General features: G+C 37.1%; 1 protein-coding gene across 1 annotated transcript in view; it reads left to right on the forward strand.

The window, feature by feature from the left end:
• Positions 1-24,321, forward strand: part of LOC105453103 (acetylcholine receptor subunit alpha-like 1) — a 104,115-nt gene that overhangs the window by 74,593 nt on the left and 5,201 nt on the right. The window contains exons 4-5 of the mRNA XM_011694809.1: positions 6,877-7,057; positions 14,574-15,611. Coding sequence (XP_011693111.1) covers positions 6,877-7,057; positions 14,574-15,611 — 1,219 coding nt within the window. The remainder of the gene's footprint in view (positions 1-6,876; positions 7,058-14,573; positions 15,612-24,321) is intronic.

The following is a 24,321-nucleotide window of genomic DNA, read 5'->3' on the forward strand; positions in this document are numbered from 1 at the left end:
CTAGAATATCAAAATGTTTTACAGCAACGCCTATCATTTTTAACTTTCCAACAAATTATTTTGATTATTGAACAAAAATTATTTTCAGATCTGTATTTAGCAAAATTTTTAGACCTTTCAACAAAATCGTTCTTTCCGTGTATCAGTAATCACATATATTTTAAGTTTTACTTTCATTAATTAATTGCTCTCTAAATCTGAATTAGTGGAAAAGTCACTGCGATTGAGTTAATAATGCCACTAATGAATAAGTGAAACAGATTCTGTGTAATTAGCGAGAACAGCAAAGTCCATTGATTTGTCAATGATTATAGCGATTATTCACTTATTTATTAGTGATTTTCGAGAGACAATGAAGTTGAATTTCACTGATCACCACACGGAAAGAACGATTTTGTTGAAAGGTCTAAAAATTTTGCTAAAAACAGATCTGAAAATAATTTTTTGTTGAATCATCAAAATAATTTGTTGGAATGTCAAAGCTGATAAGCATTGCTATAAAACGTTTTTATATTCTAGCAATCACTTTGACTTTCGCACAAAATTATTTTGATTAATGAACAAAAATTATTTTCAGATCTGGATTCAGCAAAATTGTTCTTTCCGTGCAGTGACATACTTGGGACTGATGCATTCAATAATAACTATTGATAATTAGTGACTATCCACTGATTTAGATTTAGAGAGTGATTTAGTTAACTAGTTAAAGCGTTCAATAATTAGAAATAAAATACGTTAGTATACGTTAGAGTACCGTAACAAATTTTAGGCTGGGCGACGATAAGGCAGCGTCATCTTTCATTATGTCGCCGCGCAGGGGAGAGAAGTTTTTTCGAAGAACTCGTCCAGCCTCTTCGGAAGGGACGATCGAGGAACGGCGGGAAGGGAAGGGGGGAGAGAAAAGATGGCGACGTTATCATTAAGATTGCGACGAGGCGATGCCGCGGCAGCCCTCGAAGCCGTCGAGTCAGAGTCGGCGGCGGTTTTACTACTTGCACGGAGAGTTTCTGAGATTTACATGACGTGCCCGCGCAAGAAGCGCGCCATAAAGCACGTCTGAAGCACGAAAAAAAACCCCGTGATTAATTGAGTCTTCGAACTTTCTTGACGTAACTCGCAGAACGCGCCCGTAGTTTCTTACGGCTCTCGCCGCGCGGCGTCCACTTTGTCTTTAACCGGCGAAGCGCAAAAATTATGGCTCGGCCTGTGCAGGAACACTGTAATTTTCCTTTTCCTTCTTTCGTTTGAATCTCTTTCTAGGCATTATCTCGATTTTACATGAATTATAATTGTAAAACTTCGCGGAACGCCAAGAAATGTAGAAATGTATATATCTCCTAATTTTCTTGCCTTCGTAGGGGAGAGTTGCATACCACTTAAGATTTTTGGTTATATTTCACATTTGTTACTATTTAGAATGCAAACGAACGTTGGAAATTGTAGCTTGATGTTCAAGGTATCTAATATTACATGTTAAATCTTTCACTAATAGCAAATTAATTTGTTCTAAGCTTTTTTGTAACATGCTGTCAAAAGCACGATTCAGCAAACCGGTCGCCTAAATCGTACCTGTGAGTTTTATTAATAGTACCTCCTTCTAAACTATTTAATTTATGAATGAAAATAATTAAAAACACAAGATTGATAAAAGAATCATGAATTAATACCTACTCAAATTGCAGTAATTTATCAAACAATAGCTGTTTTGCTTACGCAACTCGATGACGGTTTTTTCCTCTACAGACTTGCTACAGAACAACTTCGATCGTGTTAAAATAAATAATGTTGATTATGTCATGTGATCTAAAGATAAAGATGCATTCCTAAATTGTACCAAATTGTATGATATAAGAACTCATATGCTGGTTAGGTTAGGTACGATTTAGGAAACTTGACAGAGATGATAAAAATATTGATGTAATTTTTATAATAATTATAAATATGTATATACAATGAATGTAAAATATGCTATCATAAACTTCCTTTTAGGAAAAAATAACGATTCAATTAAAAATTGCATGGTTATCTTAATATCAGTTATATAAATTGATCAAAAATTTACATCAATTGTATCTGATTTTTTAAAATGTTGAAAGCATGCACAAAACAAGATGTAACCTGTTCATTTCTTGTCTATCTTACACATTTTTTATTTACTTCATATTTTTGTTACTAAATGTTGCTTCTATTAAGGAGATATAATATAAATAAGGAGATATAATATAAAATATTGAAGAGGCACGCTTTATGAGATCGGTACGCGTTTGGCAACTCTCCCCTATATAACTCTTTAAAAGATCCAACGCGCGGGAAGGAACGTTACATTTGAAGTGTCGTATTATCGCTTATTTATTTTACTATCGCGTGCAGGAATTACCGCCGACGAGCAGTTTCTTAACGCTCGGCTACAGGAATAATCGTGATTACGGAGGACAATTTTGAGCGCCGTTCCGTCGTTAAGTGAACGATTATATCTTTCACCGACTGGCAGCAGGATAATGCGGCGGCATCCGAGATTATGTAACGTTCCCGTAACACAACGCGAACGGTACTCCTCTCTCTCTCTCTCTCTCTCTCTTGCTCGTCCCGCGGAAATCCCGTTCGCCCCCGAGAACAAAGCTTAAGCATCGTCCGACTACGTGCCGCGATTAAAATGTCACTTTTGAGCCGCCGTCGTCCTGCATTATCAACCACGCGAGTCGCTCTTATCGCCGCTACGTGTTCTAATGCGTGCGTCGAGAGCACTTTCGGCTGGCGCGCATTCAGCACGGTTAATTTACAAGCGACGCTCTTACGCCGCGGATTAATCTTCAGCGCGTTTCCCGGCCCACTTACCAGAATTGTAACAACTGCAGCTCTCGCTTAGGTATTCACGAAGCTAATCGTTCGATCGGCTGTACAGAGGCAGAAACGATCGATAAAATATTGTTCCGACGTCGTTTTCATTGCCTGACTGCGACGTTTTAAGACCGCGACAAATCGAATCGCTGCAGAAGCGCACAGGATTATTGCCTTAATGACAGAAATACGATGCGTCATTTAGAAATTTGTAATATGGCGTTCACTTTCTATTGGAAAAAAAAATTTCTCTCGAGTTTATAATTATCAGGTCACGCGTAATGCGAAGAAAATGTGAACGCGCAATACGTTCTACCGAAAAATCACGTCGCTGCAGCATCTGATACGATTGTTCAGAAAGTCGGCCTTATATATTCCGCGCGATTTTCGCTGCGACCCGCACACGCTGCACGTGTATCGTTATACGGCTAACGCCGTAACAGTTACGGCGAGTCGCCCTTATTTTTAGCTTCTCGCGCACCTCTCTATGCGGAGTTTGATAACAGAAATATAATTATCGGATGACCACAGAGTGCAGGAGACCTACATTAACGCTCAGAAGCTCGTATAATGGGATTTGCAGACGCGCGAACTTTATCCAATATGCAGCTTTTGTTGCAAACAAATGCTCGCGTTTCACAAGCAGTTAGCGTAAAGGTCTTACGTACGTATATATTATGCTTACACGTTTAAATTGCCTTGAATTGTTTGTTTCCTCCAATGCTCGCGTTGGCTTCCTTGATTGGCCATTTTAATTCTTTTAATATGTATAATGAATTTTCATGTGTTAAGGTGATTCTCTTTAGTAAATTTGGCCGATAATTTGGGGTGCCTCACCAGGGCCCACTCAAACTCACAAATATTTGTATAATTTGGAAATTAAGATATTAAAACTACGTGTATTTTCAAATAGTATGAAACAATCGATATTGCTGCTACGCGCGACAATGAACGAGGATAAGAAAGTAAAGTGCAATGTACATTGCTAGCGAGATTATGCGGTATTTTGCCATTTTAACATTTAAATATCTTTCCAGAATGGCCGTTGACCCAATTACTTTTCTGTGACCATTAAAATCGTAATTTTGTAAACTATTATAATCTCATTTCTTTAGAAAAGTCTTAAATTATGTTTGTGTACAGTCAAAGAAGCGTCTCCGAATTCAATCTATCACTAAATTATACGTTATAAAAGTTACATTTTCAATATTTTTTTTTCTCTTGTCTCATCGACAATCTAGAATTTTGCACACGTCAAGTTCTCGGCACTTCAACTTCATTACTTAAAAAAATTGGACATTTCTTAAATAACTCGATCTACCTTGAAAGAAAAAGACTCGTTAATCTTCAATTTGTTTTTTAAGAATTGTAAAAATTAATTTCTTTTAGCAGCTGAATCTGTAATGAACAAGAAACATTTTGTCTCGTCGGTCTGGTCCTCAGACGCTGATATTTTCTCAGTTTCATAGAGACAAAAGTCTCTTATCTCTCATTTCTGATATTTATATACAAGCGCATATATATATATATATATATATATAGATCGTGGCGTTACGTACACCGCAATACCTAAAGTTATGAATTATTTCACCGATCGACAATCTATAATGTCAAAGAGTCCTCCCCGTCGCGACTACTCGATCGGGTGGAGGTCAGTCGCGGCGCGCGGTAATGTCGTCACGTGCAGCGCGCGGGGCGAGACGTTGGAATGAAAAATTCACGAATTGGCGCGAGACCGGCGGCGGCGGCGGCGGCGGCCGCGGCGAAATGGATCGACATGCACACACATGGCACGGCAGAATTCAGCGATAGCCTCCGCCGGCGTGCCCGAACTAATAAGAATGCCACAGCCGGCCCCGACCGAAAATAGTGCAACAAGTGCACGGTCGCGGTCTATAGGGCGACAGCTGCAACGACGACGGCGGCGCGGGCGGCGCGACGCCGCAAATATCGTATTAGAAATTCCCCGCGAGCGCGTTACCTCTCTCGCGGCGAGTTTATTTCTCTCGTCACGCGAGCGAACGCACTACTGATGTTTCTTCGCAGTCTCGCGCGCAATAACACCGCCCTGTAAACGCTTACCTGCAGGTATCGTTTATTCGACGGATTCTCTTATCTCGCCCGAGTTCACCCTCGCCTCTCGCGTGTTAATTCCGCTCGAAATTTTCCAACTCGTCAACTGACAGCGCGAAACGGCGCCTGGATAATTCAACTTCGGTTTATGTCTATTTCCACCAGCGTAGATTAACTTTAATCCAGATTTAATTTACTTTGTATCTTTTTCTAGTTTTAAGAGTTAGAAAAAGATAAAAAGTAAATAAAACCATGATTAAAGTTAATCTACATTGGTAGAAATGATGGACATTAGATTGCCTCGGTGCGAAAATCACTCTCGTGCTTTTTCTCTATACGGAATTTGGAAGCAGCGTTTGAGTGGAAAAGATCGTTAATAGAGGATCGTTGTCGTCATATAGGATCGTTAATTGAGAATCTTAGAAGAAGTGGGGAAGTTTGTCTTCGTAAGAGTTAAAAAAAATAGATTTTTTTTTGCTGAATATCAAGTTAAATAAAGAGCGCAGGGATCTGTTATTTCACGATTATTTCGCGGAAAGTGTTTCATTGCCGGCCGCTTATAGGTCAAGAAGGAATTTTCCACGCTTTTAAGAGTGTTATTTTTCTCTTTTGAGAAAAGATATTAAAAAATATTGTACAGTCGAACCTCGATAACTCGAAAACCTAATCGAAAAACTTCGAATTTTTTACTTTAAAACCTATTGTAAATTATAAACTCTCGTTCGTAATTTTCATATTTTCATATAACTCTCTTTTACTCGAACTTTGATAAGGCGAAACCTTTATAACTTGAAGATTTTTATAGCTAGTCCCTTGAGATTCGAGTTATCGAGGTTCGACTGTATTAGTGCATTAATACAGTATTAATCGATGATTGATTAAAAAATATGATGTGCTCTGATCAGTTTTCTAAATATTTATGCGAATTTTAAAAGAATAGATAGGGAGAGAGAAGGAGAGAAAAAGAGCAGAAAAACGAGAACAAGTTAATTTCAAGAAGAAAGAATTTATAGGAGGAAAATGGCTGCGGCAATAGGTGGTACAGCTGTTCCGCGTTCAATGTACGCACCGGAGCGTACATCGCTTTGTCAAATTTTCACACAATAACATTTGAAGCGTCGCTTCGCTTTATTCGGAATATCGATTGGTACCGTTTCTATTGGCTTTACGTATGGCAGAAAGTTTTTAACTTTCTACCGCGACGTTGTAGATTCGCCGCACGTACCGTCGCGCAGAGCGCTTCTTCACCGTCGGCGAAGCGCTCGCGAGTGCAGGTCTCGCGAAATACGGGACAATCTATAGAAAACGACTTCGCCCAGAGCGGAGTCGTTGCTCGTAAATTAAATTACTCTCGTAACAGAGCGATATTAATTCGAAATATTCCATTGAACATCAGAGGCATGCGTTTCGCAGATAATCGCGCGAAAAGGTTAAAACGTGACGCCCCCGCTTACAATCGCGTGCAATAATTTACGCGCTATATCGCGCCATAAAAGTATATGCGATCGATATGAGATTACAAATCAGTAAATATTATAATATTCAAGCACATCTGCAGTGCATAAAATAGCAAGAAGAACGCGTTATTATTCAAGGCTCATTGTCAGATATTTTGACGATATCTTTTTTTTTTTAGGCTGTTGCTTAATAGATAAAATATTCAAAGAATTATTTAAAAAAATTTCTTTGCAGTATTTTAAGATATTTATTTGCATTGTATTATTTGTGGATATCACTATCTCAATTTCAGCCTATAATTGCGTTGCAAGTCCGGCATTAATTCGGCGTGCAGTTTAAAATGGTTGACTTATTGGATTTGGAATTCACATAGAAATATTATTAGGCACTGAGATTTAGCCTGACCGCAAAAGGCGCTTCCAAATTTATTTGTGATTTTATCCTACGCAAGTTCAATTTATTATTGATTATATATTAAAAAAAAATTGTGACTGATTTATTTTTCAGTGCCGACGGTAATTACGAGGTGACCATCATGACTAAAGCGATTTTGAATCACACCGGGAGGGTCGTCTGGAAGCCACCGGCGATCTATAAATCATTTTGCGAGATCAACGTGGAATACTTCCCCTTCGACGAGCAGACTTGTTTTATGAAATTTGGTTCATGGACTTATGACGGTTATACGGTAAGTTGCGATTCGAGTTAATCGGATTTCCGGCTGAGAACTCTTACTTTTTCTGTAGAGATCACAAGTTTATGCCTGTATCAAATATTCGTTTTAATATAATATAGTTAAGTCATTCCACAAGCAATATATTTGCAACACAAAGAGGAGAAGAAGTTGTAAGACAGTAACTTTGAATAACGATTTTATCGTACAATTTCCTAATGTATAATTTTATTGTATAGTTTTGCATAAATACTTGCAAAGATTTTCACAGCTAGTTAATGGAATTTGCAATTTCTATAATGTATAACGCAAGTTAAGGTAGCTTTTTATAGCATTGAATGTTTTATAATTTATCGCGAGTTTAAATAAACGAGTATACATATTTTTTCAACAGTAAAAAAGAAACTTTTTTCATGATATTTTTCAATTATAAAAATTCATCTGTTATGAAATAACACATTTTCCATAGCTTTTGGATACGTATATAAAGTAAGAGTAATTTAAGTAATGTTACGTACACAGTACACGTTCATCGTTTGCATTAAATTACATTCGTATTTTCACATGTTACGAAAAAGTCAGATTTTTGGTATTTTTATTACCAAATCATAAATTTCACATATAAAGTTTTATACGCGTTTTTAAATTTATATAAATGAAAAGTTCAAAAGTAATACTATTAACGTCATTTGTTACTATATACGTATAATTACGAGTATTGTTTATAAATGAACCGAGATTAATTTATAATGCTGAATATATTATGTCTGATTTGTTATTTTATATACAGATTTTATGTACATATTTTATTTCCATTTATGCATGTTAAAAGTTCCTGTAAACATTGCAAGATTGGAGAATTTTATTATAGTACAAACGAGTCACTAAAATTTTTACAGGGGTTTTATATACATATTTTATTCCTATTTATATTAAAAGTTTCTGTAATAATTGCAGAAGGTTGGCGAGTTTTGTTATAATATAAACGGGTCACTATAATTTTTGAACAGGAAAAAGACGTTAGAAAAAATACAAATGAGTATTTAACAACGTAGATTAAAACATCTCACACACGGAAAGAATAATTTTGCTGAATCCAGATCTGAAAATAATTTTTGTTCAATAATCAAAATAATTTTGTGCGAAAGTCAAAATGATTGCTAGAATATCAAAACGTTTTATAGCAATACTTATCAATTTTAACATTCCAACAAATTATTTTGATAATTCAACAAAAAATTATTATTCAGATCTGTATTTAGCAAAATTTTTAGACCTTTCAACAAAATCGTTCTTTCCGTGCATTGATTTGAAAAAATAAAAGAAACATTTATCACCATGGATATTTATTTCACTATTATATTTATATGATACATGATACGATACATGAAGAAGAAGAATATATACCTACGCTATCATCTATATATGTATCATACACGGAAAGAACACTTTTGCTGAATTCAGATCTGAAAATAATTTTTGTTCAATAATCAAAATAGTTTTGTGCGAAAGTCAAAATGATTGCTAAAATATCAAAACGTTTTATAGCAAATGCTTATCAGTTTTAATATTCCAACAAATTATTTTGATGATTTAATAAAAAATTATTTTCAGATCTGTATTTAGCAAAATTTTTAGATCTTTCAACAAAATCGTTCTTTCCGTGTACAGATATGATCGCACGAATAATTGTACCACTATAAATTCTAAAGAATTTATCAAAAAAAGATCATACTCGATCAAACATTGAACGAAAACTTGCGAGCACATTTAATTTATTTCGTTATTGGTATTATTAATATCATTAAAAACCAAGAAGTAAATAAATAAATCCATGTTAGCAAGTGTTTCTTTTTTCAATGTTTGCGAGTGTGGTCTTTTTTAGATGAATTCTTTAGACTTTGTCCTCCGGACATAGGCAATCTCTTCTGCATATATCCGTAGATATAGGGAACCCACAGCTTTAACGCCGATTCTGAACAGCCTAGCTGTTACAAGAGGTTTTCTTGACAGAGATACTCGTGGTTTGCCGTTGCCTTTCGAGAGGTGGCGATCGCTTCCAAATCGATTAAAATCGATTTTAGAGTTATGTTTGTCCTGAGTGGATTTGAATCTGCAGGGGCTTCGGCACAGAAAGCCAACGCGCAGCTCCTCGCGCCACGACCGCCATGCTTAAATAATTGTCAAATTAATATATATTTTTGCTAATGTAACTACACATTTTTTCATAATTTTTTAGAATTGATGGCTGGATTTTTAGCTGAAATATCAAAGGACGCTGAATTTAGACGCAAATATCTAAATAGTACATATTTAAGTAGTATCTGTAAGAAATGTATTTAAGGCTGGCTTCTTAAGCGTCGACTAACTTTTTTGTCCGTAAATTGAGCTTATCTCTCTGTGTTCTAGTCTTATTACGCTCTAGAGAGAAACAGAAAAGCTGTAATCTCCTGGATAACTTTATCCGACAGCTAATTACAAGTAGAAAAATCGCGCGTTAGTGCGGCAAATTGAATACTTAAAAAACTGCAACGCTTCACATCCCTTAAACTCAAACCGCTAATTGCACATTATTTGAATTATACGCTATTCTGCCAAATTATATTTAACTGACCGCAAAGTAATTCTATAGTTCTAATTTCTATAAATAAGACCATCTTCTTTTGTTTGATAAATAAAGTTAAAATATGTTAAAAAATATATATTGAATAACTTTTAATCGATTTTATGTTTGTCTTTATTTTGTTCTTTTTCTGCAGCTTTCATTTAAATTTTCCTACTTATTTTCCTATTTATATTACTGCGGTACACAGGCAAATTTATTCTTTACTTCACGTTTCTATTCATTTATTCTATTACTTCACAAAGTATCTAAAAATTACCGCGCATTACTTAAAAGGATCGCCTATTTCTGATTGGTGCAATGTGCATATTTTTCGCTGTCCCGACGGTATTCTTTCCCACGAGTTCCAATTTTAACAGAAACTAAGCATACGTACATGTGAGAAAGAGAGAGAGAGAGAGAGAGAGAGCATTTTAAGCGTCGATGAAATGTCAGTAATGTCACAATTCGGCGATTACAACCTCGCGGCGCCTGTTTGTCTGGTCCATCGCATTTTCCTTCGCGCTCGATCCGACAGGCGAGACTCCCACTCACGGACTGACGGATATATCCGTCACTGACAAATCCGCCTGTCTACGAGAGTTTTACCGCTGTACAGCGGCGGTACGTGGATATAAATCCCACGTCTGTGCGAGGGTAAGCCATTTCGACAGAGGAGCTCGTCCGGCGCTAGCCACTTCGAAAACACACACCAGTGCCCGCCAGTGATCAAACCCACTCCCTCCCCCCTCTCGCCGCATCAGACCAACCTGCGCGGCGGATGGCTTCCGTTTCCGCGTTTCGGTTTTCAATTTCCCCTTATCGGGCATGTCTTGCGTGCATGTCGGGAGTATTTTCCAACGTCGAAAAAGATGCCGGGGATGGTCGAGTATAAAACGGAATCCTTAGGTCATTTAGATTTAAATCGAGGGCAGTCGATATTATTCGATTGATATTCCTGTCGAAATTTTCCGTGTCGGTTTAAATACTTTAAATAATCGTTACACATTAGACTCACGGTGTCGATAAATCAGCGTAACAATTTGTCGCCAATATGCTTTCGTTATGGCGCGATATAAATCAATGTTACGTTCAGCTCGTTAAAATATAATATGAAAATTCATTTTTGTCTTCTTTAGAGATAAAAATTCCAATGGAAAATATTACACGGCTTTTTATTAGGAAACGACAGTTATTAGTTCTACTCGGTTTTACTATTCAAGAATTATTATACAATTTTTAAAGAAGCGACGGCTGTAATGGCTTATGTAATCGGCTCGTAAATTCGTTCCACTCCACAGAATCTGGGACGTCCACGTTGGAAAAAGTTTAAATAGATCGTTAAGCCGTTACACCGATTTCTTCTGTAACTCAAATTTAAAAAAAGGGGGGGGAGAAACCTTGATTTTCCTCCGAAGGAGGTATTGGAATTGAAAAATCGGAAAACGAATCCGATTAAAGCAGCGCGACGAGAAAATGCGCGCGAAAGGCGCGAGTGAACGAACAACGATTGCTCATCGAACTATCGACAGATCCCGAAAGTGGCCCAGGGAGGATCATCCGGGCGAAGCTCCAATGGCGGTCGCGATTTCGACTCTCCAGACCTTATTCGGATTCCGCAGACTTTGAGATATCCAAGACCTCTATCCCGCGCGGCCATTAGAGGTATCCAATTTCTTCCGTTCGCTTTTCTTTCGCGCACTCTCTCTCTCTCTCTCTCTCTCTCTCTCTCTCTCTCTCTCTTTCTGTCTCTGTCCACGTCTCTTTGTCTCTCTTTTTTAAACAATCGCGTATCTCGACCCTGCCGAGGATAAAATGGATTTGGGCGGCGACACTGCATAGCGGATCAGGAAAGCCAAACATAGAATACGGGTACACAAGGGTGTGTGTCGGCCAGTTATAGATTTCCTGAAGTTGAAATTGAATCGAGTTGCTTTCAACAGATTATTTGGGCATTTTATAATGTCAAACTACAAATATTCATTAAATATAATGAATAATCAAATGTAATGAATCATTACACTATTAAATATCTATACTGTCAAATTGAACCTTATTTAAGTCGCCATTGCTCCTACTTAATAAATAATTATTTTTAAATAAATTATTTTTAATTAAAACAATAGAATTTAACCCAAATTTGGGTTAAATTTGAACTGTTTTAAATTATTTAGCTCCATTGTTTTAGTAAAAAATAATTATTTATTAAGTAAGAGCAGTGGCGACTTAAATATAAGGTTCAGTTTGACACTATAGATTTAACAGTGTAAAACGCAGATTAAAATTTCGTTAGAATGAGACTTGAAATCAAATGAAGAATGAAATTTGTATCGTTTTTGCAATTTCAATTCGAATTAAGTTCTTAATTCACTTTGAGATGCTCGACATCCTTCGAGTTTACAACGTTTCACTAAAAAAAAATCGTTAGTATCTTGATAAATAAGTGAAATAAGTGGCTGAGAAATAAATTCTTTGATTTAGCTTCGAGCATTTGTACATGAAAGAAAATGCGCGACACTCCAAACCTCATATTGCTCTGGAACGCGAGTGGATATATATGTCCACGGCACATCCTTGAAAGTCAACCGCGAGAGATATTATTTATCGCGCGAGGGCTGTATCAGAAATGTCTTCGTGTAAAAGTCGTAGAGTCCATAAATCCCAAGGCGGCGGCGGCTTAAGCCACGATGACTCTTTCGAGGTGTAGGTATTGTCTCCCTCAGATTCGAACGACGCGAAATTCACATTCTCGCGTTTTATATGGTGTTTTTCTCTTTTTCTTCGGCGTCTCTCGCGTAGTATAAAACGCATTTTTAAAGCGACGCAGATGCAAATTGTCGACGCGATGCTGTATCTCAGAAAATATTCTCTCGTCCTGATTTCTTCCTCGGTCAAAATATACATGACAGATCAATTTCAATTCGCGAAGGCTGGTGGGTTAATCCAGACGATTGTTAATTAACGGGATAACGTGCACGTCAACGCGCGCTTACATATGTAGAGCCATGTCACGTGCACGTCGCTTCGTCCGCCCGACTCCTTCCGGTGACGTCGATTATCCCCGGAGCCACTGATTGGACAGCCCGCTAAGATAACAATCTTTAGGATACTCCAAGTAGCTTGTGTTCGCTGATTTATCTCTCGTCGCTGTGTTTCGATTATGTATCGCATCGAACTGCCGTGTTGAGGGATTAGGGCGCCAGATGCGATGGAGTGGAATAACAATTCGGATTTAGCTATTGCAATTTTGGATTAGGCCTGCGAGATCGTTTCAATGACGTGTATAGTTCGAGAGCCGAGGATTCGTTCGGAAGATTAGTTGGATTATAAATCTTGAAGCGGATTACAGTACTATTATATCCAAGGAATATGCAAGGATTACGATCAAATACTGAGATGAATGTAGATGTACGCTGCTTAAGCGAATTTTTCTGTCGATGATAATGATGTGTAAACGTCTATTAAAACGAGAGGAAAACAATGCATTGGAGACAAGTTTGATTTAATGATCCTTTAATACAAATGATTATCAAATTAATAAGGATAAAGAGCTAATGAACCTAGTCAAATATAAATGCTCAATTATATTACGTACATCGAAAGATCCTGCGAGAAAAATGAATTCACAGACGGAAGGAATTCCAGCAAGAGATGAAAATTTTTGATTTACATCTTCGTGAGACATTTGACATTCTAACAATTAGTTTAATTTTAGTTAGACGAAGCACTGAATATTACCGCATATAAGGTCGAAACGTTTGTTTGATTTTAATTGTTTTTATCAGCGACTTTATTTGTATATTCGATGCTTTTATTGTAGTTCGTTGACAATATATTTAGATATTTAAGCGTACATTTGGCTTGGCTCATTAACTCTTTATCCTTAGTAATTTGAATTTTATTGTTAGAGCCTTAATACATTGTTATTTAAATTACAAATTTGTAATTTAAACAATTAATTGTTTTATTCAGGAAATTAGTAAAAAATTTTGTTGCTCTTTATTATCGAAGTTTTTGTTTTAAATATGCATTACATAAAACTACATATATGAAATAAAATTAACGCAGTCAACTGCTGTTTTGACTTCTCTCATATAATAATAATTATTCTAGTTGCAAAAGTAATTTTCATAATTTTTTATAACTTTTTACATACAATTATGGACACTTCGGAAATTCTAGACGTGAGAAGAAAGCAAGAGATATTTATAAAATGATAATCAAGCTACAAGGAAATCTTCAAAATTCATTTTTTCATGGTAGTGATAAATAATGTATTTTATTTTATAACTCCAACTTTTATTACTAATGTGATTCACGGTTTTAATGATAAAAATTATTTTTTTGGCCGATATACAATATGCAAATTCCGCGTTGGACCTCGCGTTTTATGCAATGTGCTAAACATCCAGGCTGTACTACATATTTGTAAATGCAAAGTATAAATTTATTTTAATAATATACGCGTGAGTTTCGCGGCAACGCGTGTTTTAAGATAAAATATTCATACGTAGTATGAACGTATTTGCGTGCAAAGTGTACATTTCATTATATCAACATTAAACGAAGTTTGAAAGCTACGAAATCTCGATGTTAAAATATTATATGCGGAAAGCATTTCGAAAATGTAAATAGCGAAACGTTCTACGCTACAATCACACATGGCGTAACATTCCGCACGCGTAATTTAGGAATAATTACTTACAAAACTATAAATATTATCAGCCAATGCTAAAAAGAATTCGTTGTCGTTCGTTGTGCAGTGTCACAGAGAGAGTATAGTTTATGATTGCGCTTTTTATTTGGCCGAAAAATCGCAAATACATTTCTTTACACATCTGATTTTTGATACCAATGTATGTGTGTGTGTGTGCAGTGCGTGCACGCACAATGTCCGATTTCATTCGGTCGTTCTTTTTATGTTCGCAGGTCGATCTGCAGCACCTCCTGCAGACCGCGGACTCGAATCAAATCGAGGTCGGGATCGACCTGACCGACTATTACATCTCCGTCGAGTGGGACATCCTAAAAGTGCCTGCCGTGAGAAACGAGGCGTTCTACATATGCTGCGAGGAGCCCTATCCCGACATCGTGTTCAACATCACCCTGCGCCGCAAGACCCTCTTCTACACGGTGAATCTGATAATACCGTGCGTGGGCATATCCTTCCTGTCGGTGCTGGTGTTCTACCTGCCGAGCGACAGCGGCGAGAAGGTCTCCCTGTCGATCTCGATACTCCTCTCGTTGACGGTGTTCTTCCTGCTGCTGGCCGAGATAATACCGCCCACGTCGCTGACGGTGCCACTCCTGGGCAAGTACCTGCTGTTCACGATGGTGATGGTGACCGCGTCGGTGGTCGTCACGATAGCCGTGCTGAACGTGAACTTCCGCTCGCCCGTCACCCACCGTATGTCCAAGTGGGTGCGGGTGCTGTTCATCCAGGTGCTGCCGCGCTTCCTCCTGATCAAGCGGCCGAAGAAGGAGGACGAGTATGACGACGAGGATCAGGGCGGCGCCGGGATCGGCGCGGGCAACCTCGACGACGACGGTGTCGACGACGAGGACGACGACGAGGACGATGTCGAGGCGGCGAACGGCAAGCCGCCTGAGGGCATCCTCACCGATGTGTTCCATGTTCCAGAGACTGAGAAGTACGACACGTACTACGGCAAGAGGTTCAGCGGAGAGTACGAGGTACCGCCGCACGGTCTGCCACCGCCGGCGACGAGGTACGACCTCGGCGCCGTCGGCACCGTCGGCACCGTCGCACCCTGCTTCGAGGAGCCCCTACCCTCGCTGCCACTGCCCGGGGCGGACGACGACCTCTTTGGGCCAGCTAGCCCTGGATACGCCCACGAGGACGCCAGCCCCACCTTCGAGAAGCCGTTGGTACGCGAGATCGAGAAGACCATCGACGACGCCCGCTTCATCGCCCAGCACGCCAAGAACAAGGACAAGTTCGAGAGCGTAAGTATGGCATTTACATCTTTAATGCCCGCCGGTTTACTCGGGACCGAGGGTTTTCGGGGTCACTGTACGGATAATGCCTGTCGTTGATGGGCTGATACTGGAGAAAGAAATGCGCGTAAAATGGATACGCCGTAAGTTCTATTATGCTTGCGCGCTCGTTCCTCGCGGCTATATGTCGGATTACGGCGCCAAAAAGCGAAGAATTATGCGAACTTTTACATCCGCACATACGCGAACAATTATCTTTCTTTTTCAAATACGATGGATCGTTAAAACGTGCTTAAAGATTATCTTTTGATTCATCTCCACTAATAAATGGAAGCTGCGTAATTAAATCCATGTATATGTATATATCCTATATTTTTCTGTCAAGTTGGAAGTTGGTGTAAAAAAATTGGGGAAGGATTTATAGTCGTTAGTTCACGTATCAAAAAAGGCAATTTTCGACACATTTCAAAAATCTATTCTACCGGACACGCGAGAGAGCCAGTTTATTTTAACTGCAAAAATAATTCGCGCATGATTGCACGCGGTTGACGTTATCACTGCAAATATGATTTGACGGCGATTAGCCGGAAACCTTAATTGCGTATATACGCGACTCGCGCTTTATATAGCTTCGATAATCACCAAGAGTCGATTTAATTGTGGACCAAGAGATCAACGAGATCACACGATACGCGTGTTGGATCACTTTTGCCTCAAACGTATTTCGGGAAACCACGCGATCTCCGGATTATCACCGGAGGGATTGGGCGCGATGTAGTTTGACACAGTCGGATTCATAAACAGCATACCGCCGCTTTTACCGTCGCTCGTGCAAACGTAATTTAATACGATCGATGTTTTGAGAGTGGACATCGGAGATAATGTAGTATTTACGTAGAAATAACATTTCGATCTTATCACTCAGGGAAATGTTTCGCTGTTCCAGCTGGAATTCTAAATAGTACACCTAAATTACATCGCTGTTTTTTGTATCTGCTAAAAAATTGTCTGTCATACGTAGAATTTATAGCAGCAATATTCTAAGAATATATACAAGAAAATATTGGTCTCATAACCAAATATGATTAGAGTCTGGATTGGAGTCTGATTGAACGTCATTCAAGAACTTTCTTGCTAAATTTGACAAATAGTTCAGATATAATTTCTGTCTCTGTTATCTATATTGATTAAATACAAAACATATGTGGTATCGCAGTGCTTACTAATCACTTATCCGTTTTAGCTAATTTTTCGTACCTAAATAATTCTCACTTTAATTACTTTTAATTAAAGATTACTTTTTTCAGTGTACGTAATATAATCTCTTCTGCAACATATTATAATTGCTTGGCTACACAATAAATTAAATTAAATTATAATAGATTAAAAATAAATTATAACCCACTCGTTATTGTATAATACAATAAGTAATTATAATCAACGGTCAAAGACGAGTGGTGTTAAAAACTTTATTCTTCAGTTTTCTAACATAAAACGTAACGAAATTAGTTTCAATCCTTACTTGGATTCTTCTTAATCGTATAAATCGGTAAATCCTATAACGCATTTTAAAGTCAACGGTTAAAATGTACAATGATGTAATAAACTATAATTAACGGAGTCATACAAAATCGGAAAGACCATAATTAATAAATAATAAAACTGATCACCGAAAATTTTTCATATGGAATAAACGTTTAGCGTCAAGTGTTTAACTGATCGCTCCCACATCGTCGAGGACTTCCATATAACTCCGTTTTCGGTGATTGGTTTTATTATTTATTTATTATTTATTAATTTATTCTTTCCGATTTTGTATGACTCCGTTAATAGTTTATTACATCATTGTACATTTTAACTGTTGACTTTAAAATGCGTTAGGATTTACCGATTTATTTATTATTTATATACGATTGAGGAAGGTCCAAGTAAGGATTGAAATTAATTTCGTTACGTTTTATGTTAGAAAATTGAAGAGAGAGAATAAAGTTTTTAACACCACTGAATTGCCCGTCTTTGGCCGTTGATTATTATTACTTATTGTATAATAGGATATATAACAGCCTTATTTTATGGCTACATGTTTCATCTCCGCTGGGGTAACTCGAGCGATTGCACATTAAAGCAAGTGTTTAAAATCAATGGACAGTCTTTAAATCACCATTTGGAGGAAGCATCCCTGAATTTTCGATCGCGTCGCCGTACCCCCTTTCGCGCAATTTTGTTCCTTCGAAAACGAGCTGCTTGCGAGAAACCACTCTTGCCAGCTGGTAGCCGTTAATTCGTATGGAACTTCGTAGATATATAGACTGTCTCAAGAGGCATGAATAACGATACGCCCCGATTCGTGCCCTATCGCCCTTTAAAAGGTGTGACGTCTGACCTTAAAACCAAACGCCCACTTTTTCACGTAACTTTTAAGCTGCACGGGAAGCAAAGGGAAACGCGTTTGTGGAAGTTTACGATGGCCAGAGCAAACTTGCCGCAGATATCAACGTGCTTTAAATAATAATGTAGCCAACATCAATTTCTAATTACGGCTAACGTTATTGTGCAGAACTTCTTTGTGTTGCGAGAGTAGTTTTATGTTACATCATTGTTTTACTTACAATTAACGGTGATGTACGTTTTTTTTTTTTTTTTTTATAACTTTTCAATCACCGGCGTGCCACAATTTCCTAGTCAGAGAATATTTCCCTCTAACTTTCAAAATCGTGATAGATTGCAAAGCGCGAACGGAATTAAGTTATGCGATAATTTTTTAACGAGTGTACATTCTAAATTCGTTGCAATGAAAATTGTCACTTTATCATACAGCGAAAGGTCGATTTTGGGGTTTTCACTGCATGTAAAAGTGAGTTTTAACTTTTGTTAAAGTGAAATTTTCACTTTATTAGAAACAATGAAAAATGTCATTGTTGTGATAACAATGACATGGTTGCAGTGGCATGATTCACTGCAAGAAAAGTGATTAATTAACTGTAGAAGAAGTGAAAAATCACTTTCTTAGCAGTGAAAATTTTTTGACGGTACAAAATAATTCATTATATTAACAGTGAAAAGTAATTTTACTAGAGTAAAAAATATAGTGAAGTAATTGCCTAATGTGGACAGCCGACACGGGTGTTGGTGTGTGAAATTCTTTCCGTAAAATATCGTTACAATATCCAACTACATACGATCTGCACGCCGCACGGTTTGTCGGTCTTGAAACACAGTTCTTTGCATGAAGCCGGAAACTTGTTGAAACAAATTAAATTGACAAACAATTTAATATCTTTTGATGCTAATATATAAGATTCCCCTCCTCATAGGCAATTACTTCACTATATTTAATTATTTTTTAGAGTTTATTCTAAAATTTATTAGAGTAAAAAAGTCACTTTACTAGCAGCTAAAAAGTCACTGTTAACTGCACTGCTTCGCAGTGAAATCTCACTGCAACGAATTTAGAGTGCAGTTCTTTGCATGAAGTTGGAAACTTGTAACAAATCAAATTGACAAACAATTTAATATCTTTCGATGCTAATATGCATCTACAAGATTCCCCTCTTCATAGGCAATTACTTCGTTATATTTGATTATTTCTTGGAGCCTATTCTATCTAAAATTCATTAGAGTAAAAAAAGTCACTTTACTAACAGTTAAAATGTCACTGTTAACTGCAGTGACTCAAGTTCACTTTAAGTTAAAGTGAAATCTCACTGTAAAGAGGGTGATCGCATTTTGACTATTCGCTACAGCTTTGCAGTGAAATCTCACTGCAACGAATTTAGAATGATATCCTAACGTCATTGTTTTAAATGACACCGATGCTTTATAGTTTATTTCTATAACTTTTCGCGAATCATCGGCGTGCCACAATTTCCTAGTCAAAGAATATTTCCCTCTAGTCTTTACAATTATATTTAAAAGAACAGTTCAGATAGATTACAAAGCGCGAGAACGGAATCGTGATAGGATATAATTTTTTTAGCGAACGGATCTTAATTGCAGCCAATTCGCGAAATCACCGGAAGTAGCGATTTGCAAAACGTGTTAGATACCCGTTGCGATACACGCAACTTTGTTTCGCATATAGTACGAACGGTGATTTGCGTGTCGCGCAGCTTAATGCTATTGTGGAAGAGGATTACTGCACGTTTTATTGCGCTCTGCATTCCAGTACGGTGCGGCGGCGGCGGCGGCGCGACGGTGACGGCTTCCGATCGTAACGCGCGTACGTCGGTCATCACCGCGATACGCGGATGACAATAACGTCATGTGTATCGTATACGACTGCCTTTGTGATTCGGCACGAAATGAAATATCTGCTCAATGAAATATCTCTCGCCATTAGCCAGTCCGCGTGACGCCCCGTATTAACAGGATTATTGACTTTCATTATACGAGGAACGACGCGGAGAACCAGAGGTTTCCACGTCGTCTATTTATCGCGTCGGAAGTGACGCTAGATTAAACTGCATTAAGCGCAGATGATTCGTGCAGCGCCCTTGTCATTAGAGCACAGTCGAACTTCGTTCTCTCTCTCTCTCTCTCTCTCTCTCTCTCTCTCTCTCTCTCCGAGATTTCACCGGTGAACTCTCCCGACGACCGAATTCATTGAGACCCGAGTCAAGAGCAAATGATAAGTTTCCGGTTTGCCCCGATTATTTTTACGAATGGAATTACTGAATTATACTTTAACGCTGCCGAACTTGCATGCGCACGGTATATTTGTTTCAAATCCGACTTAATTTCTGCATCAAACTCTGCTCGCGGGAATTTTCAAGCTGCCCGAATGTAAATGCGCGTCTGAGAAAATTGCCAAAAGATTTTCGTATGTTAAATGATCGACATTTTGTTAACGTCGCACGTCGCACGTCTCTCTATTCGCGCGACTATTCGAATTATTTCATACGCGTACGTATACGATTTGTACAATGTGACCCAGATTCTCGGGATTTTAGGTGGATCGCGCGAAAATCGGTTTCCTGCGGTATTTCGGATTTTATAGCGTCGAACGTATCTCTCGCGACCCGGCTTCAAACCGCGTATACTCCGGAGATTTGGAAATCTCCTTCGTAAAATCGAGGAAGCGTCAACTCCGCCGGGTCTCGCGACGATAGACATAATCCGTATAGCAGCAGCCATGAAATAACCGGCGCGCTGCTGGAGATATTGAAGATGTCTGAGATTAAACAAAATGAAGAGATTCTGCCCCCCTTCTTGTTCAGGCTGCGTATGTGCCTCTTTTCGCACACTTTATTTCATTCGTATTCACCGCGCGCGCGCGCGCGGGGCTTCCTCCAGAGCGTGCAATAAAAATGAGATATTCTTACATTCATATTGACCATCGCAGGCGCAGCCGCTCGCGTTCGTAAAACAAAACGCATTTGAAATGTTTGGAATGAAAGTGTCGACGGAATATACGCGGCTCGTGATTTATAGAGCGTCTCGGAATGGTTGAAAAGTGGGCTTGTACACCGAGAGAAAAATATAGTTGGAATAACCATAATTTAACTATAATTTATGGTGAATTTCGAGGACAACTATAAAATTACACGGAAAGAACACTTTTGCTGAATCCATATCTGAAAATAATTTTTGTTCAATAATTAAAATAATTTTGTGCAAAAGTCAAAATGACTGCTACAATATCAAAACGTTTTATAGCAATGCTTGTCAGTTTTAACATTCCAACAAATTATTTTGATGATTTAATAAAAAATTACTTTCAGATGTGTTTTTAGCAAAATTTTTATACTTTTTAACAAAATCATTCTTTCCGTGTATAATTAATTTTGCCATGCAAATTATAACTGCTTTAACAATGCATTATGGTTACACATAATGATTGGATATTATTTATTTTTTGTTTACTTATTTTTTAGTTATTATTACAATATAAATAGTAAGCAAATGTTAAGAAAATACACGGAAAGAACGATTTTGTTGAAAGATCTAAAAATTTTGCTAAAAACAGATCTAAAAATAATTTTTTTTTATTGAATCATCAAAATAATTTGTTGGAAAGTTAAAACTGATAAGTATTGCTGTAAAACGTTTTGATATTTTAGCAATTATTTTGACTTTTGCACAAAATAATTTTGATTATTGAACAAAAATTATTTTCAGATCTGGATTCAGCAAAATTGTTCTTTCCGTGTAGTTATACTTACTATAATTGCAGTTGCATTTACTACATGAAAATATTTATTTCATTTGTCTCACACATCTTGATATTTTACTATATTAATATTTGAAATTATAATTTATAGTAAAATTTTTTCATATTTAGTAGGACGATACATAAAAGGTAGTCATTACTAATATTATACTAATAATAACTATAAAAATAGTGCTTCTAATCATAATTTGTTTACCATACAATTATAGTCACAAATACAAAATATTTTTCTCTCAGTGTAATATTTTTCTCGGAAGTTTGTTGTCAATTTTTTTTCTCTCTCGTGTGGAAAACGCCGAACGGCATTATCATTCTTTTACTCTTCAGATACGAACAATTGCATTATTCTTATATAGCAGTCTTGAATTAAAAATTCATTTCAAATTTTCAACAGGAGAAATAATGTTTTTGTTTTTCCTGTTATTTATTTTTTCTTTCTGTTCTTGTTTTTAAAATAAATTTCGAACGGAACCTTGCACTTCTAAATTGAAGAACCGCTGACGTTGCGACGTTTTCTAATAAAAGTCGATCTCGAATTTTACGCGAAATAATTCCGTGTCCAGTTTCCGCAAGTTTCGGGGGCACCCTGTTCATCGTGTCGTTTACCTAAATTGGAACTTCGTGATTCCGGATATGGCTTGATTTCCGGATACGTAGTTTGCCAAGATAGATTTTCGGATATCCTGGTGCCGCGGTGAGCCAAGCTCAATGAAGCTTCACTTAAAATCATTCCCGATATATCGCGCGTAACTCATACATAGTAAAGTATACGCCGGAGAACGCATTGCGGCAGAATAGGTACCGCTCATTGCCAAATGCGTCCGGTTTGCGGCAAATACGTAATACACATACGTACGCCGCACGAGCGTTTACGAGCGTACATGGCACGGGAAGGTCTAGAAAGTGTCATTTTGCAATATTAAGATACGATGTGGAAGAAATTTAATTACTCGCAAAAATTCGTTTCAGCATTTTACAGAAAAATTCAGAATTTTATTTGATTTTATCCCACATCCGTTTTAAAAATATCCATATGAAATTTTTTGCAAAATATAAATGCGCTTTTGCGTGTATCGCGTTTCTTTATATTGTTACAGAATGTACCTCGCATCATTCCGAAAAATATTTCTCTTATACATATTCAGTTATACGTTGCGAAAAAGCTGTGTGATGCGTTATTTTAAGCATGTCCTGTATAGAATAATACGTGTGCGGATGTCTATAGTAAATGCATCATATGCCACGTATGTAGCGTAATAACATATACGTGTAATCGTGCGTTTCCAAGTATATGTATATGTATATAGTGTCCCCGAAATTCGCGAATCAAAATATCATAGCAAGAAAATCTTCGAAAAATTAAGTAAGAAAGATATTTATAAATTTTTATTTTAAACAGTAGTTTTTGAGATATATAAGAGTTTAAATTTGGTCAATTATAGATTAGGGTTAAACGGAAACACATCCGTGAGTAACGTGTCGATAGTGTTAGTGGTCGCGCACTTCACGCGCCTAATCTATAATTGGCCAAATTTAAACTCTTATATCTCAAAAACTATTGCTTAAAATAAAAATTTACAAATAATTTGTTTACTTAATTTTTCGAAGATTTTCTTGCTATGATATTTTGATTCGCGAATTTCGAGACACCCTGTATGTACACATATGTATACATACATATACTTAGGATATATACATTATATATATGTATGTGTATGTAGAGCATGCAAATGCATTTGCATACATACGTAAGGGTGAAAGATGATGCAGCAGCCAATCCCGTTGTTGTAGCCAAGTTTTGGCTCGATTCGATAGAACCACATAATGCCGCTCCATGCTACTGCGTGAAATCGAATATGATCACAAAAGAGATGATCTTTTTATACGAATAAAATGGAAAATGCGAAACGGTAGATACAGTTATATTCTAAGGAGTACTGAATAATCTGGAAAGAAGTTGGAGAATAATTTAATGTTGAATATTAATGTACAGAGAAGAGCGTTAGCAGTTTTATTTTTCATTAAATATTAATTTCTTCGTAACAATTAGTTATATACAAAGAAAGTTACTTTTTAAAAGTTTTATATCGTTACTCGTTACCGAGTTAAAAAAGTAACTCGTTTCTTAAAAAGTAACGATTTGTTACTTTTCCGTTTTTAATGCTGAAACAAAACCAGTCTAAATAATTTATTTTTGCAATTTTTTTTGTTTAAGTATTAATAAAAGCAATACAACAATGACACTAGACCGATATGTAAAAATACAACAAGAAAGAGAAATGCTTTCTTGATACGAGCTAGAGCCTTTGACTATATAAATATGGACTGCTAGTCCCCCCATTTTTACTATGTAAAAGACATATGCCCGGTGTCGCCGAGCTGAAGTTGGTTGAGGTATCGAACTTCGATTGTTAGGCTCCACCCCAGTCAGTAAAAAAATGTCAAATATGTCAAAATATATTAAATGTTATGTTGAAAATTGATAGGGAGTCGGAAAAAATTTCAAATCGATGGAAAGAAATTAAAAATAGACTCAGCACCTTTCCTTTA

Source organism: Wasmannia auropunctata, unplaced genomic scaffold, assembly GCF_000956235.1.
Source record: "Wasmannia auropunctata unplaced genomic scaffold, wasmannia.A_1.0 LD336004.1, whole genome shotgun sequence".
In the NCBI taxonomy this organism is placed as follows: Eukaryota; Metazoa; Arthropoda; class Insecta; order Hymenoptera; family Formicidae; genus Wasmannia; species Wasmannia auropunctata.